The sequence below is a fragment of the Nanorana parkeri genome, unplaced genomic scaffold (assembly GCF_000935625.1).
Source record: "Nanorana parkeri isolate BGI_ZX_2015 unplaced genomic scaffold, ASM93562v1 scaffold1344, whole genome shotgun sequence".
Classification (NCBI taxonomy): domain Eukaryota; kingdom Metazoa; phylum Chordata; class Amphibia; order Anura; family Dicroglossidae; genus Nanorana; species Nanorana parkeri.
The window spans coordinates 1,702-23,429 of NW_017307612.1; the positions used below are offsets into that span (position 1 = coordinate 1,702).

Below are 21,728 nucleotides of genomic sequence, written 5' to 3' on the forward strand. Positions count from 1 at the left end.
ACTATCGACTTTTGTCTATTTGGGCCAGCTGGAAAATTTTCAGTGGGAGATTCATTCATCCACAATGTTTAGCATGAATGGTGGAATTCTTTAAGATTTTTTTTTTTTTTTGTTCAACCTGTGGCTGAATTTATAAGTGTATGGTCGGTCACCTTTGGTACACTATGCTGGCATAGGCACTTTAGTAAGTTTGAGGGGACCAGGATGCCTGTTATGTTGTATTTTTAGAACAGTTTGCTGTATCGTAAAGCTTGACACTGATGGTATTCGGGGATGAAGACATGTACTCCAGCTGACAATGGCTTGGTGTGGCTATTTTGTATTTCACGGATGTTCATGTCTTTGTACTCTACAAGTCTCATTCCAGCAGACTTATTCAGGGGATATCTTACCACTAGACTGTTACCCTCAAGATCTATTTTCTGGGTTCTCAACAGAGGTTGTGTTTGCCCATGGACATCAAGATTCTCGGGCAACCCTGTTGAAATTGGCAGAATTTTGTTGCAATCATCTAAAAAGGGTGATGATAAAGTAAAGCCTGTCTTTTCTGAGTGCTAAATAAGATAGCAGAGCTGTATGTTGCATTGCTTTTATATATCTTGCATTTACTAACCGGTCTTGTTCAATTTTTGTTTTCACAGCTATGGCGTAAGTCTTTACTAAGAAGACACAATGGTGCAGGAGCGGAAATGCATCTTGTGCCAGATGGTATACTGCTCAAAAAAGGTAATTGTATTATATAATGATTGTTTTGTCTCTAAAAATCTTTGCAAAACTAAAAGTACCTCTAGACATATTAATCAGAGAATTGTTATGCCTCTGGGTACAGAGGGATATCCGAGGCTGACCGATTAATAATTTGTTAGCATGGTTTTGTTTCTTCTGAAAATAAGGCCAAGGCCAGGGATGTCTTCAAACTCGCTACCTATTGCATCCTTGGGTGACAGCTTTAAAGGAGCCCATACACCTTACTAGAGCTGCAGCTAACGATTATTTTCAAAATCGATTAGTTAGCCGATTATTAAGAACGACCATCACAAGATTTTTGTCTTGCGATGGGCGTATGCTTATTAAAAGCTTGTACGATCTGCCTGTCTTGGACAGGCAGATCATACTTGCGATCATCGAAAGCCTGCCCCGCTTAGGGGCGGGCTTCCGATGACCGCCGTGAGGGGCGGGCTTTCGATCACTGCAATCGTACGATTCTCGGCGGGTTTTCAAGCCTGCTTGTTCGACGGAAAATGTGCGACCGTACAGTAGAAACAGTCGCACGCCTTCCATGCACTGTGCGGTTATCGTACGATCGCGGGATTTCCTGCGGTTCTCGTACGAGAATCGTACAGTGTATGGGCACCTAAACAGTGTTGTTTTGATCAAGCACAGCTTAACACTGATTGAAGTAAGCAATTCTCCATTTCAACAGTGAAGAGAAGACCTAAAGCTGCAGGTTTGACAGGTTGAGTGGCAGTACGAAAGCCATTACTAAGCTGGCAAAATATGAAAGAGACTTGCCTGGTCCATGAAGCACCACTAGTGGATTAGAAAAGACTGGAAGAAGGTCTTATGGTTCAATGAATCAAAATTTGAGATCTTCGGTTCATCACGCAGGGTTTTTGTAAGCCGCTGAGTAGGTGAAAGGCTGGTTTCTTGGTGTGTGACACCAACTGTCAAACAAGGAGGAGGAAGCGTGATGGTCTGGGCTCTTTTGTTGGATCCAGTGTCAGCGACTTGCACAGAGTGAGTTGCATCCTGAACCAAAACTACTACCACAGCATTTTGCAGTGCCATGCAATATCCTCTGGTGTATGCCTAGTTGGTCAGGGGTTCATCCTACATCAAGATAATGACCCAAAACATACGTCCAGGCTATGTCAGAATTGCCTTAGAAGAAAACAACCAGGCTGTAGGCTTCAAATCATGGAATGGCCAGCACAGTCTTTAGACTTAAATCCCATCGAGCTGGTTTGGGATGAACTTGACAGAATGGTGAAAGCAAAGCACCCTACAAGTGCAACACATTTGTGGGAAGTTCTGCAACAGTGTTCGGAAGAACTTTCAGAGCAATATTTGATTTCCATTGGAGAAAGAATGCCACATGTATGTTTTGGATGTTGTATCTGCAAAAGGTGGCTACTTTGAGTCACAAATTTAATTACATTTTGATAAAGAAAACAATTCCATGATTTCTTTTGTCCAATTTGTTTTTGTTCTATGCTTTATTTTCAGAGTACATTGAGACCTTTAAACTGCGTAAATTTCTATTAAAAAACATTTCCACACAAACATTTCTTTAATATTCACTCAAAGCTACACCTTCCATCATAAATTTTCATGTTTACACAGGAAATGGATGAGCACATGCGTAGCATGCTTCATCACAGAGAACTGGAAAACCTAAGGGGCAGGTAAGAGGCATGTAACAAGTTGTGACATCTTAATTTTTATCTGGAAAACTCCTCTGGTCTACAACATTTCCTCCATGTGGGTGCACAGCTGTTATCAAACTTGCATCAAGAAAAAGTGTGAAATAGTGAAGAATTATATTTTTGAAATGTGTGACATTCCCTCATGTGTAGAGCATCTGCTGCCGGGTTCCATGGCAGCTGTTCTAAGGAAAGCTCTGTTACTGAAGGTTGCTGGTTTCATATATGTGGTCATCTTTAAAACTGTTCATGACCCCTGCTCCTACACCCTTTCTTTAGATACGTAGGCTGTGACTTTCTAAGAACATTACTGATGTTTCTGCCTGCATGCTTTTTCCCAAAGGTCAGTTATGGTTCAGGGAGGAGTACATATTAGGAGTTCCTGGTCCATGTATTTCCTGCCGTATATTAGAGTGCAGGCAAATGGATGCATGTTCCTTGAACGGATAATTGAGAACAGACTGTGTGTTTGTGTTGCCTATTCCATTACCCATGCCTCACAAAGAATAACATTTGTGTGGTGCCAAAATGGTGTGACAAGAACAGGAAGGCCAGCAGGAAGATTTTACAGCCTAACAATACTGTCAGTTTAACATGAAGTCCACCCTGGTGCCTATTTTAGATGGCAGGTTTCGTTATCCATTGGCTTGTTAAAACGTGAATGATATACTATCACATTCTGTCTGATAGAGAAGTAGAACATTGTACAGTAAACTCCCCATTATCTGGCATTCAAGCAACCAGAACTCTCAAGCAAACAGAAAAAAAAATCGAAGACATAAATGTCCAAGTTTTTTTTTTGGCCAGTTGCTAATGAAATTCTTTTATGCATCTTCCTGCAACCGACAGCTACATTCCGCAGCCGTCAGGTGAATGTAAATAACGGGGAGTGGGCGTGTGCAATGGCCAGCCTGCTATTGGCTATGGCAATCTGAAATAGCCAATAGCAGAATCTAGCCAGCAGATGAATGGGGCGGGGAGCTTGTTGCTTGAGAGTTAATAGTAACCCTCAAGCAACCAGAAACTACAGTTATCCAGAATCTACCAATCCCCATGGGTACCATATAACTGGGAGTTTTCTCTATCTTCTTCCCAACATTAAACTTTACAGCTCCTCTACCTATTACTACTAAGCAAGGTCTAGTTTCTAGTGTTTGTTCATGGCTTTGTACCCTTCATCTGCTCCTGGTTTGAACCCTACTTTTGCTTCTACATTTAAAACACATGTAATGATTCTTTAAAGAGACTGTCACTCAAGCAGGCATTGGGCACAACTTTGGCACTTATTGATAAAATCAAAGCTTTGCTTGTTAGAACGTCCTAGCATTCAGGCAAAGCAGTAGGTACTATAAAACTACTACAGGTATTTGTAAGCAACTCTTAGTGCTTGTATCTCATACCTGTCAGCAGCTGGTTGGCTTTTTAAAGCAACAGAGACTCTAGCAAATGCATAACTAGATTAAACAATGCTTTTCATTTTTTCTGGAGTCCAGCTTTCATTTTCTATTGAGCTTCAGATTATCAGATGTTCTAGTGAACTGAATGGGCAGATGGTCTGTCTTGCATTAAAGGAGAACCTATGAGGTGAGTGAAAATCACTCATCCTCATAGTTCGAGCAGACGTGTAACAATGAAACTGTCACGCGTCGGCTCAATAGATCGGGAAGTGAGCGATCGCATATCGTCGCTCGTTCACTTATCGATCATCTCCCTGCAGAGAGCAGTGACTGTCAGTCACGGCTCCCTGCAGGAATTCCCCCCCCCCCCTCTCCGATCCTCCAGCGCTGACTGCAGGCGGGGGGGGCGGGTAAGGCTGGCTCTGACTCTAGATAGGCAGAGCCAGCTGTCACTCACGCAGCTGGGTCGATCTAGACAGTAATGTCGGGATCCGTCCCGGCTGCGTCAGTCTCAGTATACCTCGAGCTGTAGCTCGTGATAGACTGAGCTTTGGGTCACGGGAGGACGCTACTATATGTCCTCCTCTGACCCTCAAAAGAACTATGGGGAAAAACACTTACCGCAGAGTTCTCTTTTAAGACAGTTCTACTATAATGAAATACTTGTATTTTACTGCAGCGACTGCATATATTATTTCAGGGCTTGAAGTTAATTTATTTAAATAAACTAGTGTGTCATACACGTGCAAATGTAAGATATGCTAAAGCACTATTTCAGAAATGATGGCTGTGTGAAGGATTTTAGCTAGGTCAGTATGAAGGAATATGCATAGGCTGAGGATTTTGTGCTTGTATCAGAGATTACCCCAGACATGAGTCTTTAAAGCATTGCCTGTCGTTTGTTCCATGCTTGTAGTTGCTTCAGATAATAAAAAAAGTATTTGACAGGGTTTTGGAGAATAAAAGTATATTTATACTTACACGCATGTAAGTGGGCATGCCAGGCAGATTTGTATGCTTGTAGAAACATGATGTAACAAAGCAATTGCATAAATGGTTATGTGATCTTTTAGCACTATCTTTTGATATACACGGTTAGCAAAATTGATGGTGTTTTTCCCCTAATTTATTTAACAACTCTAGAGTAATCTTTCAGTTATATGGAAATAACATTACACCACAGTTCTGCAGGTTTGGTACAAGCTAAGGCCCTTGTCACAAAGCGTTTGATGCTAGTGACAACTCACCCTTTTATTTTAGCATTAGTCCCTCTCTCCTAAGCATTAGGGCAGGGGTGCCCACAAGGTCGATCGCGATCTACCAGTCGATCGCGTAGCGGCTCGTGGTATCCCACCAATGTAAAAAATATATTAAAAAAACTTTGTTTTTTTTCCTTGCCTCAGGCGCAAAAGGAGCTGGCTACGGCTATGCTCCCGTGGTGCTCGTGCGGCTGCCGGCTGAATGTGTCAGACGCTGCAGATGGAAAGGTGCAGGACACCCCATGTGCAACGTCGGCCACACGAGCACCACGGGAGGACAGGACGCCGGGACCTGTACTGTACTGGAATGCACTGGAATGTAAGCAGGCCGACTCCCTGCTTCTGGTGCGGGAGGGGGGCACATTAGTGCCTGCATTCCGGTCCAGTGCGATCTGCAAAAATAGTGCTCGCAGCATTTTTGCGGATCGCACTGGACTGGAACACAGGCACTAATGCAGGCGATCGCAAAGTGGGCTAGGGGCCTGCCTGCGCAGCCTACGCCCCCTCCCGCCCCTGAATGCAGGGGTTTTTTCGTTGGTAGTATAAATGAGCTCGTCATTTGAAAAGTAGATCTCCAGATGAAAAATAGTGGGCGCCCCTGCAGTGTCAGTCCAATGGTGCACCCTCGGGGGTGTTCGGGATTCTGCAGTGTTCAGTCACTGAGTGACCAACATGCATAGAGAAGTCTGCAGTTTGGTGATTATGGTGTCACCAGCAGAGGAATTACCACAGTAGCATGGCTCTGAGGCTGATGTCTGGCAGATTCCGATGTCCTATCAGAAAAATACTACTTAAAGAAGAACTCTGGCTGGAAATAATCTTAATCCTTGCAGTGGGGATACCACCACATGGCAAGGGTTAAGTGCTCCTTTTTGTCTAGAGCTGAAAATAAAAAGAAATGCTCAACAGAACCTCAGAGCTTGCTGGCTGCTAGACTAGCCCCTGCATCCTCACTCCCCCTCCTCTCTGGTGGTCTAAGGCCCTGAGACGTAAGGACGCTGAGAGACATTCCATAGCTGGAGTAGGAGGATGACAGATTCAGTTTATTTCTACCCGGAGTTCTTCTTTAAAATTGCTTGCACAACCTTTTGACAAATGGTCGCCAGATTATGTTAGAAATGCAGCCCCTCAGATAACGCTGACATGACCCAAAAGATACTTCCCTGATATTTGCCTAGTCCCCTTTTACACATGTCCATCGGCTCGCTCACTGGAGGTGATTTATAGACTGGGCCCTGAAAGTCAGATCAGAACAGAAATGCATGTCACATATGTATCATACGTATCAATTCCAATTCCTCAGTGTTTCTTTTTTTTTTAAAGTTTTGTGGCGGAGGAAAAACAGCTCCATGTAACCCCTATTGGCTGCTGGATGTGAACCAATGTGCTAACATTTTTATGTCTTTTTTTTCTTTTTCTGCCCATGTGAAAGTGGCCTTGGGGTTCATTCATGCTCGTTTTGGTGTTTTGAAAGTGTGAGGCATTAACAAATCTAGCTTCCTGCATTTATAGTGCTGTTTGTGTCAAAATAAGTTAGAGTCCAACTGAAACTGGTTGCTTTTTAAACCCTTTCCCCTGTCTCAACCTTTGATATATTAGGCCCTGTGTATGAAGTGTTTAAACAAAGAACTTGAGTTTTTAATTTCAAAGACCATCCTGATCTCTCTCCTATCCTGTTGGTGCAAAGAGAGAGAGGTTTAAAGGTGGTTCAGGAAAACATGCATCTCCATTGTGCAGTCCTTTTTGGGGCTGATTTGTACAGTATATTCTTGTGTAAAGTCAGAACTGTTGTGCTATAGCCAAATCATCTTTCACTTCCTTCTAACTTCTCTTGGAAAAACTACCCATGAATTCTGACTGGGTTCTATGGGAAACCACTCTGCCATTCTTTATTCTTCAAACTGAATGGTCAGCGCTAAAAAGTCAAATATTCAGTCTAGAAAAGGCTTACCAAAAAACATTCAGAAGTATATTCTGTGATCCATATAGTGCAAAAAAAGTCTCTCAGTTAAAGTACATGTAGGTCCATGGTTCTCAACTGGTGGGTTGAAACCCCTTGTTCAGTGGTTCACCGTGTGCCTTCCACTGCGCTCGTTCAGAGGCTTCTCAGCTTTTCCCTAGAGCAGCACTGTCAGTTCTCCACACTTCTCGAAATGCGTTGCCCTGAAGAACACCAGAGTTTTTCCTTTGATTGCATATTTTAAAGTGCTTTTTAATTTGTTCTTGCTGTTTTTTAAAATAACAAACCTCTTTCCACACATCCACTGCGCCCCTCGTGGCATAACTGCTGCCTCTCCCCACTTAATTTCCCACCACCACAGACAGTTCCCATGCTCCATCCATCCCGTTCTCTGGTGCCACTTCCCCAACACACACTGTACAGCCACCGCATCTAATGCCCTTTCCCAAATCACCGCCTCCCCGACAGCCCTTCTCCATCACAACTGTCAGCGGTTGTACCCGCATTCAACGATCTCCCCCCCACATTGCCGGCTTCTCCACAGCCTTGTCTCATCACCACCTGCCTGACCCGCATTCAACGCATCACCAGCTCTCACGCAGCCCTCGACCAACACAACCATTATAAGAACTAGAGGTGCACCGAAATGGAAATTTTTAAACTGAAAACACAACCGAAATAAAAAACATTTCAGGCCGAAACCGATAGCGAAAATGTTTTTTATTTAAAAACATTTTCACATTTTTTTTTAAATTTAATTTTTTATAAACTTCTTTTAAATTATATATATTTTTAAAATATTTTTTACATTACTTTTAGGGGCTTCGGGGAAATATTGGGGGTCTAAACAGACTCCTGATATTTCCCTTTTTAAAATAGAAAAAGAGATTTAGGACACAAAGTCCTCCTATCTCTTTTTTTGTGTCCCCTGTTATCAATTAACAGGAATCCTTCTGAGTGTTCCTGTTCATTGATAACATGAGGACATGGTATGTTTTAGTATAACAACAACTATGAATGAACAGGAGGTGATGTAAATCACTCCCATTCATTCATAATTGAGGCTATAGTTAACATACCATGTCCTCAATTATGTACAATACACTCAGTGATCACTGAACGCTGAGTTTTTGTACCTCGCTCTTCTCTCAGACACTGTCACAGTGGTGTAGGGAGGAGAGCTCAGCCTCCTGTGACAGCGCGGCCCGTCTTGGCCCACACACCGCTCTGCCTGACCTGTGATAGGTGGCTGAGCGGTATGGGAGGAGAGACGCCGTCCACTCACAGCGCTCCGCCGGCTGTCACACTTTCTCTCCTCCCCGCTGGGACACAGAGCAGCGCCCAGCAGGGAGGAAAGAAAGCAGGGATGCGCCGATGTATCGGCAGGAAAATGTTACTTTCGGCAATATGCTAAAAGTGCCATTTTCGGGCGATATGTTTCGGCGGCCGATATCGGTGCATCCCTAATAAGAACGGATCTCTCTACCTGGCATACAAATCTGGAATCCAGCTGCTACCACCAGACTCTTCTCCACCGGAAATGTTGTGAACCGACAGTTCATTCAGTTCTATAGGCCTCAATGCAGTGCGATGTGGTAGACTAGTAACGTTCTAACCCTAAAAAAAAAAGGGTTACAGTGCAATGTGATGTTTCCACTTCATAGACACAGCTGCCTTCACAAAGCAAAATAACAGCTGCTGCGTTCTAATGCATCTGCTAGTGTGAACGATCCCATTTTTACCATTGGTGTATCAGAACTGCTGTCAATTAAAATGAATAGATTGCAAACTGACAATGCGAGGAAAATCTAAGCAGTAGACCTTAAAAACCACACGGGGACTCTAGCGCCCCATTCACACTAGTGTGCGATTAGGTGCTTTTCTATGCATTTTTAATGTGTTTTTTTTTTTTAAAAACGCATATGAATGCATCTAATGATTTCCAATGGCTCCGGTCACACCTTGCATTAAGATGCTTTAGATGCAGTCAGTTTAGCTGCGTTTAGGAAAAATAGAAGTCGGGTGCGTCCAGCAAACCATTTTAACGTCTATACTCACAAAAACGCGTGTAAATGCATGTAAACACAAGACGTATTTATTTGTTGAAATCTCATTGGCTACTTCAAAGGACAGTTGTATCAGTTGTATCTAAAAGCATATGCGCATAAACACATGTGAACACTCGTCCTGTTAAGCATCTAGAAGCATAAAAAAAGCATCTGACGTAGTAACCTGACGGATTTTGCAGTCGGATCTCTGCAGGAATAATGCAAGTGCACAGTGTGAATGAGGTCTAACCCTTTCACATGCTATCCAGATTGAAACAAAGAATTTTGGCTGCATGTATGCTCTTATATGTGCCTGCCAGTTTGTCTGTCTCTACAAGAAGTCGTCTCTTGGCTATGTTGATTCTTGCAGCCATTGTCACTTTCTCCACAGAGGGATCTATTTGTGCTTTTCCATCTATGTAACCCACGTGCTTCTGTAGCATGATGCATAGTTTGTTGTAGCCATTTAAAGTGTATTAGTATTAGGCAGGCTCTTTCATCAGCTGTGATGCTGGAGTTTTCACATTCCCATCCTGCGTTTCAGCTGTCCAGGCTCTTTTTTCTCCCTAGTGATTGGCTGGCATCCCATCCCCCCCCTCATGTCCTTTCTGAGCTTGTGGGCAGAGTGTGATGCTAGAAATAAAAGTGAAATGTGTCAGTGAGGCAGCTCGCAGCAGCTGACACCATGCTTGGGCTTCAGAGCTGGGACATCTAGCTCTGTATCCCACCTCCCCTGCCTAGATTGCCATCCAGCATGCTGTGTGTCCTCTATGGGCATGATTTTCAGTACAACAATTAAAGAAGACTTTTTTTTTTTTTTTTTTTGCTTTTCTTTTAACAAGCTTTGCCTCTTAAATTGTTGGAGAAAAATCTATCCTGGAACATTTTAAACATGCAAAGATTTCTTAGACTATAACAACTTTGAAAAATCACAAGAAAAAAGCAGTTCAGCCACTAAGAAAAACTTTCTCTGTGCCAGAAAGTTACATAGTGCTGCAGCAGCAGAGTCAAGGAGAACCTGCCCGTTGCGGAGACACAGCATAGCCTGCTTCTTTCAGCAATGCCTGTTGGAAAAATTGAGCACCCCTCTTTTGCCTCTATTCCCAGGGACTGCAGCCATGAGTGCCGGGTCTGCAGAGTGACCGTGGTGGGCCTTTCAACCTACGCCAAGCATATATCTAGCCAGTTACACAAGGACAAAGTTTATGCCTGGGACAAAGAGGGATCAAAGGAAGAGGATGAAGAAGACTATTTTGATAAGGAGCTCATCCAATTAATTAACCGAAGGAGAGAACAAAACCAGTAAGTAGATTTTTTTTTTTTTTAAATTCCAATGAATTCTGGCTTATAACTTTGACACCACTGGCTGACTCTATTAGTATCTGCTTAGTTCTGGCCCATGCCACGTTTTGAAGCTTTGGTTATAGAAATGTCCCTGGTGTTCAGTACTAGGAAATACCATTTTCTCTGCTGACTAGCTGCATTGATTGTCATTTATTCATGTACTCTGTGCTGCTTATCGTAATATCTTTTGTTATTGCTTGAGTTTTATTCTTATTAAAAGGCAGATTTATCTGTATTTTATTTTAACAGATTACATAATTGGATATACTGTATATTGTATCTGTATCGATATACATTGCAGTCTAAAGCTGGGTACACATACTTTTTTTGCGCTCAGGCTCGCAGGTTGAATGAAAAAAAATTATAAAAGATTCCTCCATCCACTAACAGCGTGGATGGACGTATCTTCCGCTCTGTACATTGTATTCCATCAGCGCCACTGGCCACTGTCAGAATACCTGAACAGTGCTTGCAGCTGATTGGCTGCAAGCACTGTTCGGTTGCAGATTTCCCAGCATGTTACTTCGGCAAAAATCAATCTAATGATCGACTTCTGTCGAGTGGATAGGGACACCAACGGAATTAATTTTGGCCGATTCCTGCTGAATGGACCAACATGTGCGCGCAGCTAAACAGAAGGTTTATGTTTTATCAATAGAAATGTTCCATTAATCAGGTGATAGCAACATGCTTCTTGCAGGGTTCAGAACTAAAATGTACAACTTCCTGTTGCATTTATATGTGCAATACATTTCATTATTGTATCTCCCATACATATCTGTATGTTTTTAATCTTTCATGGTCCCCATGATTTTCACCTTCCCTAAGGTATGGCAGCTCTATAGTCTCTGTGTACTTGCACAGCCAGTTTCGTTGGTACTACTATCCTAGTGGCACATGCTCAGCAATAAAGCATTCTAGGCTCAGTAAGTGCACATGCTCAGCAAATGGTTTTCATGCCCTTGCCCCATTAAAGAGATTGCTCAGACTTCTGTTCTTCTGTCAAATAAACAGGAAGCAACTATAGGACCACAGACAACAATAAAAAGTTGACAATGGTCTTCCCTACTCTTATCCGGAACTATAAAAAAAAAAAAAGTCTTGGGTGGAGTTGTATGGGGATGAGGCCAACAGTTGGTGATCTACCTACACCTACTACCTACTGTCCTCTACTTTGGTATTTCTATGCCTTACTTAAGGTGTTATTGCAGGTGTATCTCAATAACACACTGGCAAGATCTACAAGTAACAATGCATTTTTCCGGTTGTTCCTGTTGCTTTCAAGAAATGTAAGTTTATAGAAACTCACACATGCAGAACACTATGTAACCTCTGCTCTTTAGACTTATTAATAACATGCAAAATATGCATTTTTAGTGACACTTCAGAACACAAATAATTTTTGCCTCCGAATACTTTGCTTTCCCATACATACGGCTAGTTCAATTAAGAAACATGGAGCAGCTCTACCCTCTTGTCTCCAATCCCGCTGCTGGAACCTCACTGCCTGGTAAAGCTTCCGCCAATGCCTCCACTGAGCAATAGGTAAAAACCGGCACTCGTAGGGGGATTCGTCCATCCAATACTTTATTTGTGACTGCGCTCCGCCCCGGCCCCACCCCCATGCCGCCTCTGCCCCATGCTGCCTCGGCCCCGTGCCTACCTGATGGAGAACTTTGTCCTCCAGGTCCCTTCTCTGCTGATTTTCACAGCAGGCAGTGGGTGGGTGCAAAAGCCAGCCTGCTATTGGCTGTTGTATTTTAAAATATCCAATAGCAGGCTGGCTATTGCTCCCAGCAATAAAGTAAAAAAAGTTAAATAAAAACTAAAAGTGCAAACAAATTAAAAAAAAAATTAAAAAGTTAAATTAAAAATAGAATAAAAATACATTTTTTGGTGTTATTTTAAATAAAAGGTTGGTTATTTTATTATATTGGCTTAGTTGTTTTACAATTCACATTATTTTAAATCCGTGAACCTAATTAAAATGCCTAATATAATACATACAATTATTTAAAACGTATATATAAATTTTGCTGCAGGAGGTGCGTTGCGGTGCCATTCATTCCAATGCATCACAAATGCACCTTCCGTCTGCAGTGTGATCACCCGCACTGGAACGCGCGGTACTGCAATGACCTGTGTTCCAGTGCAGTGCGATTTTCAAAAAATGTGCATACCATTTTATTCTGAAGTAAACTTTGTCAAACGCTGCATTTGTGTAGTTTATTTAAAATAAATGACGGTATTCATTTTTTTTATCCGATTAATCGAAGTTAATAATCGGCCAACTAATCAATTTTGAAAATAATCGTTCGCTGCAGCCCTAAAAGTATTAGATGGACGGATCCCATTACGAGTGCTGGTTTTCACCTATCACATAGGGCTAGTTCCCCAGAGGATGACTGTGTCACCCGGTGAACTCATGTTGGATTTGACTGTGAGTCCTGTTTTATTGTATAAAAAGACATCAGAACATGCAGTTCATAGTCAATTTAAATTAATTTTCATTTTTGTCTCTTAGGCAAGATGATACTTGCAGTTTCTCCAAAGAGCAAGAATATAGGAGAAGAGATGAGCGCCTAACATATCAAGGTATAAATCAGCATGACTGGAAGCGAGATATGTCAGAAAGGAGCTGGCAATGGCAAAAGGAGAGCTTCAGCAAACCTAGACAGAATTTCCTGCATTCTACATTAAGCCTCAATTCTAATCGGCATCTCCCTGGTCCACGGGGGCGGGCTGGATGGCATTTGAGCAGTCAGACCACTCGACAGTTGGTCCATGTCAGAGTAGAAGGCTCATGGCATTCAAACGCAGGGGGGGCAACCAGTTGGCACCAAAGAGGCAGAGGTTTTCACTGGCAACCAGAGGGAAACGGAATTTTCCCCAACCAGCATTCTAGAAACTGTGTTGGTAACTGGCAGCCTAATTCTTACAATAATAGCCAGTGGAACTTCAGTGGCAACGTTGAAAATTTTCCACAGGGGCGAAATTGGCCACAAAGACACTGTGATACTGGTCTGGACCAGGACTCTGGATGGTCCAAGAAAAGCAACACTTCAAATAATTTTTGCAAAGAAAGATTCAAGTGGAAAAAAGCTGAGAATGTTAACAGCTCAACAGTTTGTGCAACTTTAGATAGAAACTCTTCTAACAAAATGAATGATTTTACTAGGGATAACCACATAGAAAACAACTTCATAGACGTCAGAACATCTGACAGCTCAGATGCGGCGTCATCTAAAACAAAACCTGCGCTTTCCTCTGAGAAGAACAGCGTTACGAAAGACAAACAGCACAGATGGAGTCCATATCCATTACAGAAGACCTCAGATCAAAATGTTCCACCAGTTGCTGACAAAAATGTAACACTTTGTTCAGAGGAGACAAAGAGTGGAGAACTACAAGCAGACCAAAACGAAAATTTGGCCAAACTGAAGGTGACAGAAGATTTGCAACCTGAGCAGTCAAGTGGAAATAAAAGTGACTTCACAGAGTTGAGGAGCTCTCGTATGCCTTCTCTAAAATCACCACTTCGCAACATACCAGATACAAAAACGTTCGCTTTAAAAAGAGATCAAAAGAATCCTTTCAAAGGTGTAAAAATGTCACTTCCACCTTTTGGCGAGAGACACAGTCGACTAAGTGCTCTCAATTTAGAAACTATTAGATCCAATTGTACTTCCAAATTTCGCAGTGCAGTTAAGAGTACAACGAACAGCGAGGAGGCCCAAGAGAATAGCAATAAGGAGCCAGTGGAAACCCTTGGTGAGGTGTTGCGCAAAGCCAAAGAGATGCTACGTAATAGCCAGGCCTTGCGGAGCTCTTGCACCCAGTCTTTGAGCAGCACATTTAGTGATCCAAAGACTGGAGGAACTGAGGCAACACATGGCTCTTTTCAGAATGGTGTTTCTTCTGATGAGATCTTGGAAGATGTTAGCGATGATGATTTGTTCAGTAATGCACCTAAAATGGAAACTGCAGTGGAGTCACCTAGTAATAACTGTGATAAAAATGTCTCCCTCAAGGCAGATGATGGCACAAAATCCTTGGAACAAATCACCACCAATTCTGGCCCATTTATTGCAAAATCTTTTGAAAAATGTTCAGTGAACAATGAGTCTCCTGATAGTGGAGATAACAGAAACTCTCCTCAATCTCAAGACTGTAATGACTGTGAAAATCTTGAAATTATTTCTGATCTTGAACTTCAAAAAAGTGCTGGCCATTCCTCCAATCCAATATTGCCAGAATTGAGCAAGCTTGGGCTTCCCGTTTCCCTCCAGAGAGATCTAACTAGACATATTAGTTCAAGAAGCAAGCCTGGAACACATCCCCCAGAGCCAAACCTCAACAGTGCACGTCGCATCAGGAACAAAAGTGGTCATCGTAAGAGTGATGGTGACAAGGATTCAGGACTCAAACCAACCCTTCGTCAGATTCTGAATGTATCAAGAAGGAATATTAACTGGGAGCAGGTCATGCAACAGGTGTCAAAGAAGAGACAAGAGCAAGGCAAAGGCTTGCCAAGGTTTGTCTTAATGCAGTTGCATTTGGGTATTATTATTATTTATTGGTATTTATATAGCGCCAACGATTTACGCAGTGCTTTCCCTATCTCACATTCATACGTATAGGGCCAATTTGGACAGAAGCCAATTAACCTTCCAGCATGTTTTTTGAATAAGAACTTTTCATAGCATGAAATTCCTTTCTGGGTAAAGTGGAGATGAGTCTGTCAGGTTTTTATTGCTTCTAACGGGGCATGTAATTTTCAGTCAGTATATAAGCTGAGCTTTAACAAAAATCAATCATTCAAAACAGGAGCGCTACATTACTTTATAAGAATACATTCGATCTTGTGAATGTATTGTTATAAATCAATGGAGAGACAATAGGCCAATATTTCTTGCTCTCTGTGTCCATGTTCTCAGGAAGTGACCCATTGGTTCCACTGGCTGTAATACTTTGAGTTATAGCAAGATTTGTCTGCCCTCTTCAATTCCAGGGCTTTTTAAAGATGGACTTTAACATAAATATGTGAATAAATACAATCTTTTTAAAGTATATGTCTGGGCAATAAATAACAACATGCAGTACATCTCTGTAATGGATAAATGTGCAAAATGCTGCGCCGGAATCCCAAGCAGCTGTTGTCATCCTTGCCTGAGTTTTGCCCTGCTGGGCTGCAGAACCCCTCTCCTGTATTAGAGACTAGGCGCGGGTAAAGGTATTCTGCAGTGCTGCAGGCGAGGACTGACTACACTGCTTTAAGTTTTTTTGCATTGGGGGTACTCTCTTGTCACCTCAGTCAGGAGAATAGAGGGACATCGGATTTCTGACAGATCTACAGGTATTATTTTATTTTATTTTTTTCTGAGTTTTTAAAGGAATTATTCATGGGTAGATGTACTGCATATGTGTTTTTTTTTTGCCTAGGTATACATTTTAAGCTGCGCATCAAGTGAACTTAAAATAACAGTGAGTAGATGCAGGCATCTTATGTTTGTTTTCAATTAGATCCATGTAGCGCCTCCTTGGATTCTAGGACCATTGTGTGTATAGGACTTCCTAGGATCCCAAGTAACCCTTGCCAATCAACTTCTAAATTCCAGGTCCTCTTTTGCCCACTAAATTACCAGAACAGAGCTTGGCACTAGAGGGGCATGTGCCAAAAACCAGAATTCAGAGAAATACCTGGCTACTTCTGCTCTTATGAAAATGCTGGTTGTTTAGTTGTCTGTGGCATGAGTCCTTTCCAAGTCTCATAACAAATATGCAGCAAGTTAAAACTTTCAACTTGCATAATTGTTTAGGATCAGCAACCCAAAACATTGAAGCTGAATGAAAAAGCATGAAAGCTAAGGAACTAGCATTTTCGGGAGGTGTTAGCAATGGTAATTCTAATTAAGTATGTGTAAACGTCATTTCTATTCTTTCCTTCAATAGACTGTTAAAAAAATCTGTCCCTTTTGGCAAAATATTCCTTTACTCACTGTCTTAGAGACACCCCATTCCCAATATATCCGATTAGAGGATTCCCCCTCTTTCTGTTCTAGTGCCAACTCAGGATTTTGGATTCTTCCCCCACTCTGTCCCAATGACGATGGTCAGTCAGCCTAGCATAGACAGCGATAAAAAGAAACTGACAGAAGTTTTAACTGCGCTGTGATGGAATCAGCCATCCCTTAACTCATGGGGCCTGTAGTTCTGGGGCAGTGAATCTCAACCTATTTAATGAGCAGGGCTTGAAAAATGTTAGGGTGTCTCGCCAGTCAGTCAAAAATGTCACCAGTCAGCATGACCGGACTATAGCCTTGCAATTTATGTTAAAAAATTTTGGGGACAGATAGAGCTTTCTTTTGGAGGTGAAAGAAGAGAGATGTACCTAGAGATCCTCACACCAGGATAATATCGAGTTATTTAACTCAGCTTAGTAACTCTCAAAAACGATCATCCCCCCTGCTGCTATTACAGTACATAAAGAATTTGTTCAGCCAAGGGAGGCTCTTGAACAGAGTGCAGGTAAATGAGGGGGAGTCGGAGAGTTCAATAGTAATATGAAAAAAGAATACATTTATTAAATATACACAGTTGACAAAAATCTAACACATTAACTGGCTGCACAGTTGATACCTACTAACCCCACACCTTTAAAAATGATTATTGCAATAATCCATTTGTACAAAATGCTGTTTTATACGAATGGATTATTGCAATAATCATTTTTAAAGGTGTGGGGTTAGTAGGTATCAACTGTGCAGCCAGTTAATGTGTTAGATTTTTGTCAACTGTGTATATTTAATAAATGTATTCTTTTTTCATATTGCTATTGAACTCTCCGACTCCCCCCTCATTTACCTGCAAAATATAAAAGGCGGGTTCACGTCGGGTAAATTTCTTTATATACTTTCTTTTGGAGGTATATAATCACCACTGGGGGGGAGGGTATTTTTTACTATATAATGAAAAAAGTACTGTAAATTTCGATTAAAAAAAAATGTTTTCCCTACGTTTATGTTATAAAACATCTATTCTTACCCATATTTTTGGTAAAATATAAAAGGCGGGTTCACGTCGGGTAAATAGACACCAAACATGTCAAGCCTTAAAATTGCGTGCGCCCGCAAAATTGCAAAAAATTACCACACTGAAAACTGGCCATGGGCGACGCTTAAAACGCTTTTACCGCTCATCAGTTTAGTGTTCTCAGTAATTAATGGCCCTAAAATTATTGCTCACACTCCGACTTTCGCGGTTATATCTAACATGTGCGGCACAATAGGCGCAATTGTTGTTTTCGCACGTAGGCGCACCCGATGCATAGCTGCATGTGTATGTGAAGGGGCGGAGGACTTAAAAACATTTTTTTTTCTTTTTTAATGCTTTTTTTTAATGATTCTTTAATTGTTGTATTACTTTTTTTTTTTACACAACTTTATTGCTATCACATGGGGGAGGCAAAGAAGCCCCTATGTGATAGCCAATTTACATGACAGGCCCTCTTTATGAAGACATCAGGGGTCTCCAAGACCCCTAATGCCACCTAGGGACCCCCAGAGAAGCTGATGAAGCAGAGATCTGCTTCATCAGCTACTGTAGCTGGAAAGTAACACTGAATGCAGGAAGTGATGTAATGTACATCCCTTCCTGCATTCCGAGACTGGAGAGTAGATCAAAGGGAGATCGTGTACTGACCTCCCTTTGATCTCCTGTCACAGAGCCGTGCCGGTCCCAGCCGCATCGGGCACAGCCGATCTCGGGACCGTCAACGGCAGTGACAGCTGCTACTACAAGCGATCGAGCGTCTCTAAAGACGCCCGATCGTTTGACTGTAAAGCTCCCGGCCGGCCATGTAATTGCAACGGCCGGCCGGGAAGCTGCTCGTCGGGCTCCACCGTCCTCTTTTTCAAGCCCTGTTAATGAGTCACTTCTTATTCTGGAGCTACTATGTAGCATGAGTCAGACAATGGCTGTTTCCATTAGAGCCTAAACATATCAGTGTTTTCCTTGTTGTCCTTTTAAATTATTAAAAAAATATAAATTTCTTGTTTTTATTTCCCTTGATTTTCATTAAAGGTTTGGCATTGAAATGGTAGCACAGGTTCAAAGTGAACACGATGGTCTTGACTTTGATGAGGAGTCAGATTTGGGGATTGAAAGCTATCACTGGGAAAGCATCACTGCAAGTCCACTAGGGTCGGTGAGGAAGAGGAGCCTCTCGGAAAGCAGTGTAGCTGTTGAAAAGGGCTCTGTATACAATATATTTAATAGCCATACCTCCGACACAAGTGGCGAACCAAGCATTCCAACACGCCAGCTAACACCAGCAACATCTGGACCAAAGGAGGATTCGTCAAGAACTTCACCTGCCAGCCATGAGAAAATAGGCAGCAATTTCCCTGTAGAACCTCCTGCTATAGCCAGTAGCAGTGTTTCTAGTTCAAGATTGTTTGAAATGTCACAAAGTCAAAGAGGAACTGAAGAAACCTGTGCGCCCTCAGATAGCTTGTGTATGTTCCAGAATACTTGTGTAAATGTGGTTGCCACAGTCAGCAGTCATGTGGATGGAGGTACTGACAGCTGTGCATCCAGCACAGAGCAGAATGACAACCAGGGAGTTGGAAAGAAAAGAAGGGCCACCGGGGTAAGTTTATCTATTTGTATAACTTGTTCCTGCAGAATCTTCAGAAGTTTACAAGAGTGTCACCGGGCTCCCTGAAACCTGAGGTGTTGTAGTTTTGTATTACTGGTTGTGCAGAAGGCTGGCTCGCCCTCCCCTGCCTGCGGTTTCTTCTGTTGGCTACAATAAAATAAATTACTGAATAATTAAATAACCCCTTATTGTTTATACACGCTATTTGATATGGAATGGGTCATTGTGCTGTTTTTTCTTTTCTTTTTTTTTTTTTTTTCAATTAAACCTAATTTTAGAAATATGTGGATGGCAGGCCAACCTTCAACATACCAAGAAGTATCAAAGATGGCAGATTAAAGGGCATGGGTTTTGGGGGGTCCCACAGTGTTCTTGAAGACTTGTAAAAATATGTACAGGACCTACAAATCAGTTTACGAGGAGTATGTTTAGATGATATAGATCACACTAGAAAGTGGATCTGTAGCTCCTTTTGTCCTAGATCTACTTTTCAGGTAAATTAAGGACTGACTTTTTGATTTAGCTTATCAATACATGCATTTGGGGTGCACACACTGACAAAATTGAGACCTCTGTTCTGTAAAAAATCTGCAGGTTGGTATTGCAGTGTAAATTCTTCCCATCATGGAACTATAATATGCCAGCACTGCTGCAGGCTGTTCCACTCCCTTCCTAAAGTAACTTTATTCCATGATGGCAGCTGTTGCAGGAGAGCGTGCTAGGAATGCCTGATCAGACAGACGTAACAATGAATGTATTTTGTCATTGGTGAGTTTTACCATTACCATATAAAACCAATTGTTTTGTTTATACATACAATATTTCTCATCTCACTTTTATTTGATTTTCCATTTGGGAAGGATGGTTCCTGTCCTGAAACCTCAATCTTGCAAAGAGACTCCAAGAGAAGGAAAATTCGAGGGAAAAAAGGTGAGCTTTATTAGCAGGAATCTTTTTTTTTTTTTTATGTCATTAGAGACACCTATTTTATATAAACCATATTGTTAGTATGTTTGCTTTTATGTTTAGGGGCCAGTGTACAAATACTTTTTAGTTGTATAATTTTAAATGTATTAGTTTTAAATTATACAGGGGGAGTCCCACCCAGCCCTTGTGAGCAACGCAGAAAATTTTGTTTCATATTATTCTGCCTTGCTGTATAAGTACGGCTGGGATTTGTAGTCCTCAATAGCTGGTGGTATTCTGCATTGCTATATAATGCTGACATTTGTAGTCCCTCCACAGCTTGGAGTCTGTGGCAAAACTACCAGTGTCGCAGTGGTTGCAGCTGTGACTGGGCCCTGGTGCTCCACCACTGTTCTAAAATCATTAGTCTTTATTGTTAAAACAGTAAAAACTGTCACATGACGCAAAAAAAAGGTATCGGTAACTGGTATCGCTGAGTGCTTGAGTAAAAGTATCGGTACTTGTACTCAATATGGAAAAATTATATTGGTGCATCCCTAAATGTTATATTGGGTTTTAAGGAGATGTAAGGAAGGTTCAGGGAATGCAGGGGTCAGTAGTATGTAATGTAGAGTTCAGGGGTCAGGATCATGTAATGCAGAGTTCAGAGTTGGTGCTGCCCGGCAGAGTGAGTAAGGTTCTCCCAGGTTTCCCCTCTGATGTGTCATGGGACACATCAGAGCTGAGGAGGAGCCTGGGACTTCCCTTAGTTCTGTATTTAAATTGCTGCTCTAAACTGAGGTCTGAGAGGTGGCGTAGCAGGGTCAGGAGCTGGTGGCACAACGGGATTGGTCGCAATCTACATGTCGCATACCTGCAATTGAGGAGTTGCCGACCTCTGCCTTCTGTGCTGTATCTGCTTATAAGCCTCAATAACTACCTTTCATTATATATATAGATATATATGTATATTTTTATGACTGCAAGTGAATTTAAAAATGAATATTGTAATTTGTGCTTCTACAGAGCGCTCCCAAGTGGATCAGTTGTTAAACATCTCCCTAAAGGAAGAAGAGCTAAACAACTCACTTCAGGGTGTTGATAACAACCTTAACCAGGCCCGCACTGCTCTACAGGCAGCTTATTTAGAAGTCCAACGCTTAATGATTCTGAAACAACAGGTAAAACATTGGTCTCTTTGGGACAATATTGAAGTCTACTGGCAAGTAGGTTGATAATTCTACTTATAGCTTAATTAGGCATTTTGCTACGGATGATACATACATGCATACATACATTTTATACTTTCAATTATATGTATAGATTATATGAAGACATAACTGACTAGCTAGGAATAAACAGGCAAAAAAGATGCAATGACATGCTGTGTCCTGCCTTCTCTGTTTACTCTTTTGTTTCAAGTGCTGACATGGTGGACCAGCAGGAGTTCATTTTGGTGATACATATGGGCAAAATATTTAAAAATTTCAGCCACTTTCCTCCTGTTTTTGACCTAAAAATGTAAGTGGATCAAGGCAGTTTTAAAGCTGTACTCCAGCCAAAATATTTTTATGTTTGCTTTAGATAGACTTGGGAATTTGTAAATACTGTGAAGAATTTAATAGTGATTTTGCTACACTTCCTAATACTGTTCCCACTGGAGAGATTTCTCATAATTTCCTGTCCCAGCTGGAAGTAAAGGGTAAATGTCCCCAATGGGGACATAGTTCAC

General features: G+C 41.7%; 1 protein-coding gene across 1 annotated transcript in view; it reads left to right on the plus strand.

Moving 5' to 3' along the window:
* The first annotated feature begins 645 nt into the window (after positions 1-645).
* ZNF106 (zinc finger protein 106) overlaps positions 646-21,728 on the plus strand; it is a 45,121-nt gene continuing 24,038 nt past the window's right edge. The window contains exons 1-7 of the mRNA XM_018569503.1: positions 646-726; positions 2,344-2,405; positions 10,195-10,389; positions 12,956-14,965; positions 18,514-19,081; positions 19,951-20,020; positions 21,023-21,177. Of these exons, the coding sequence (XP_018425005.1) occupies positions 673-726; positions 2,344-2,405; positions 10,195-10,389; positions 12,956-14,965; positions 18,514-19,081; positions 19,951-20,020; positions 21,023-21,177 (3,114 nt within the window). The 5' untranslated portion in view covers positions 646-672. The remainder of the gene's footprint in view (positions 727-2,343; positions 2,406-10,194; positions 10,390-12,955; positions 14,966-18,513; positions 19,082-19,950; positions 20,021-21,022; positions 21,178-21,728) is intronic.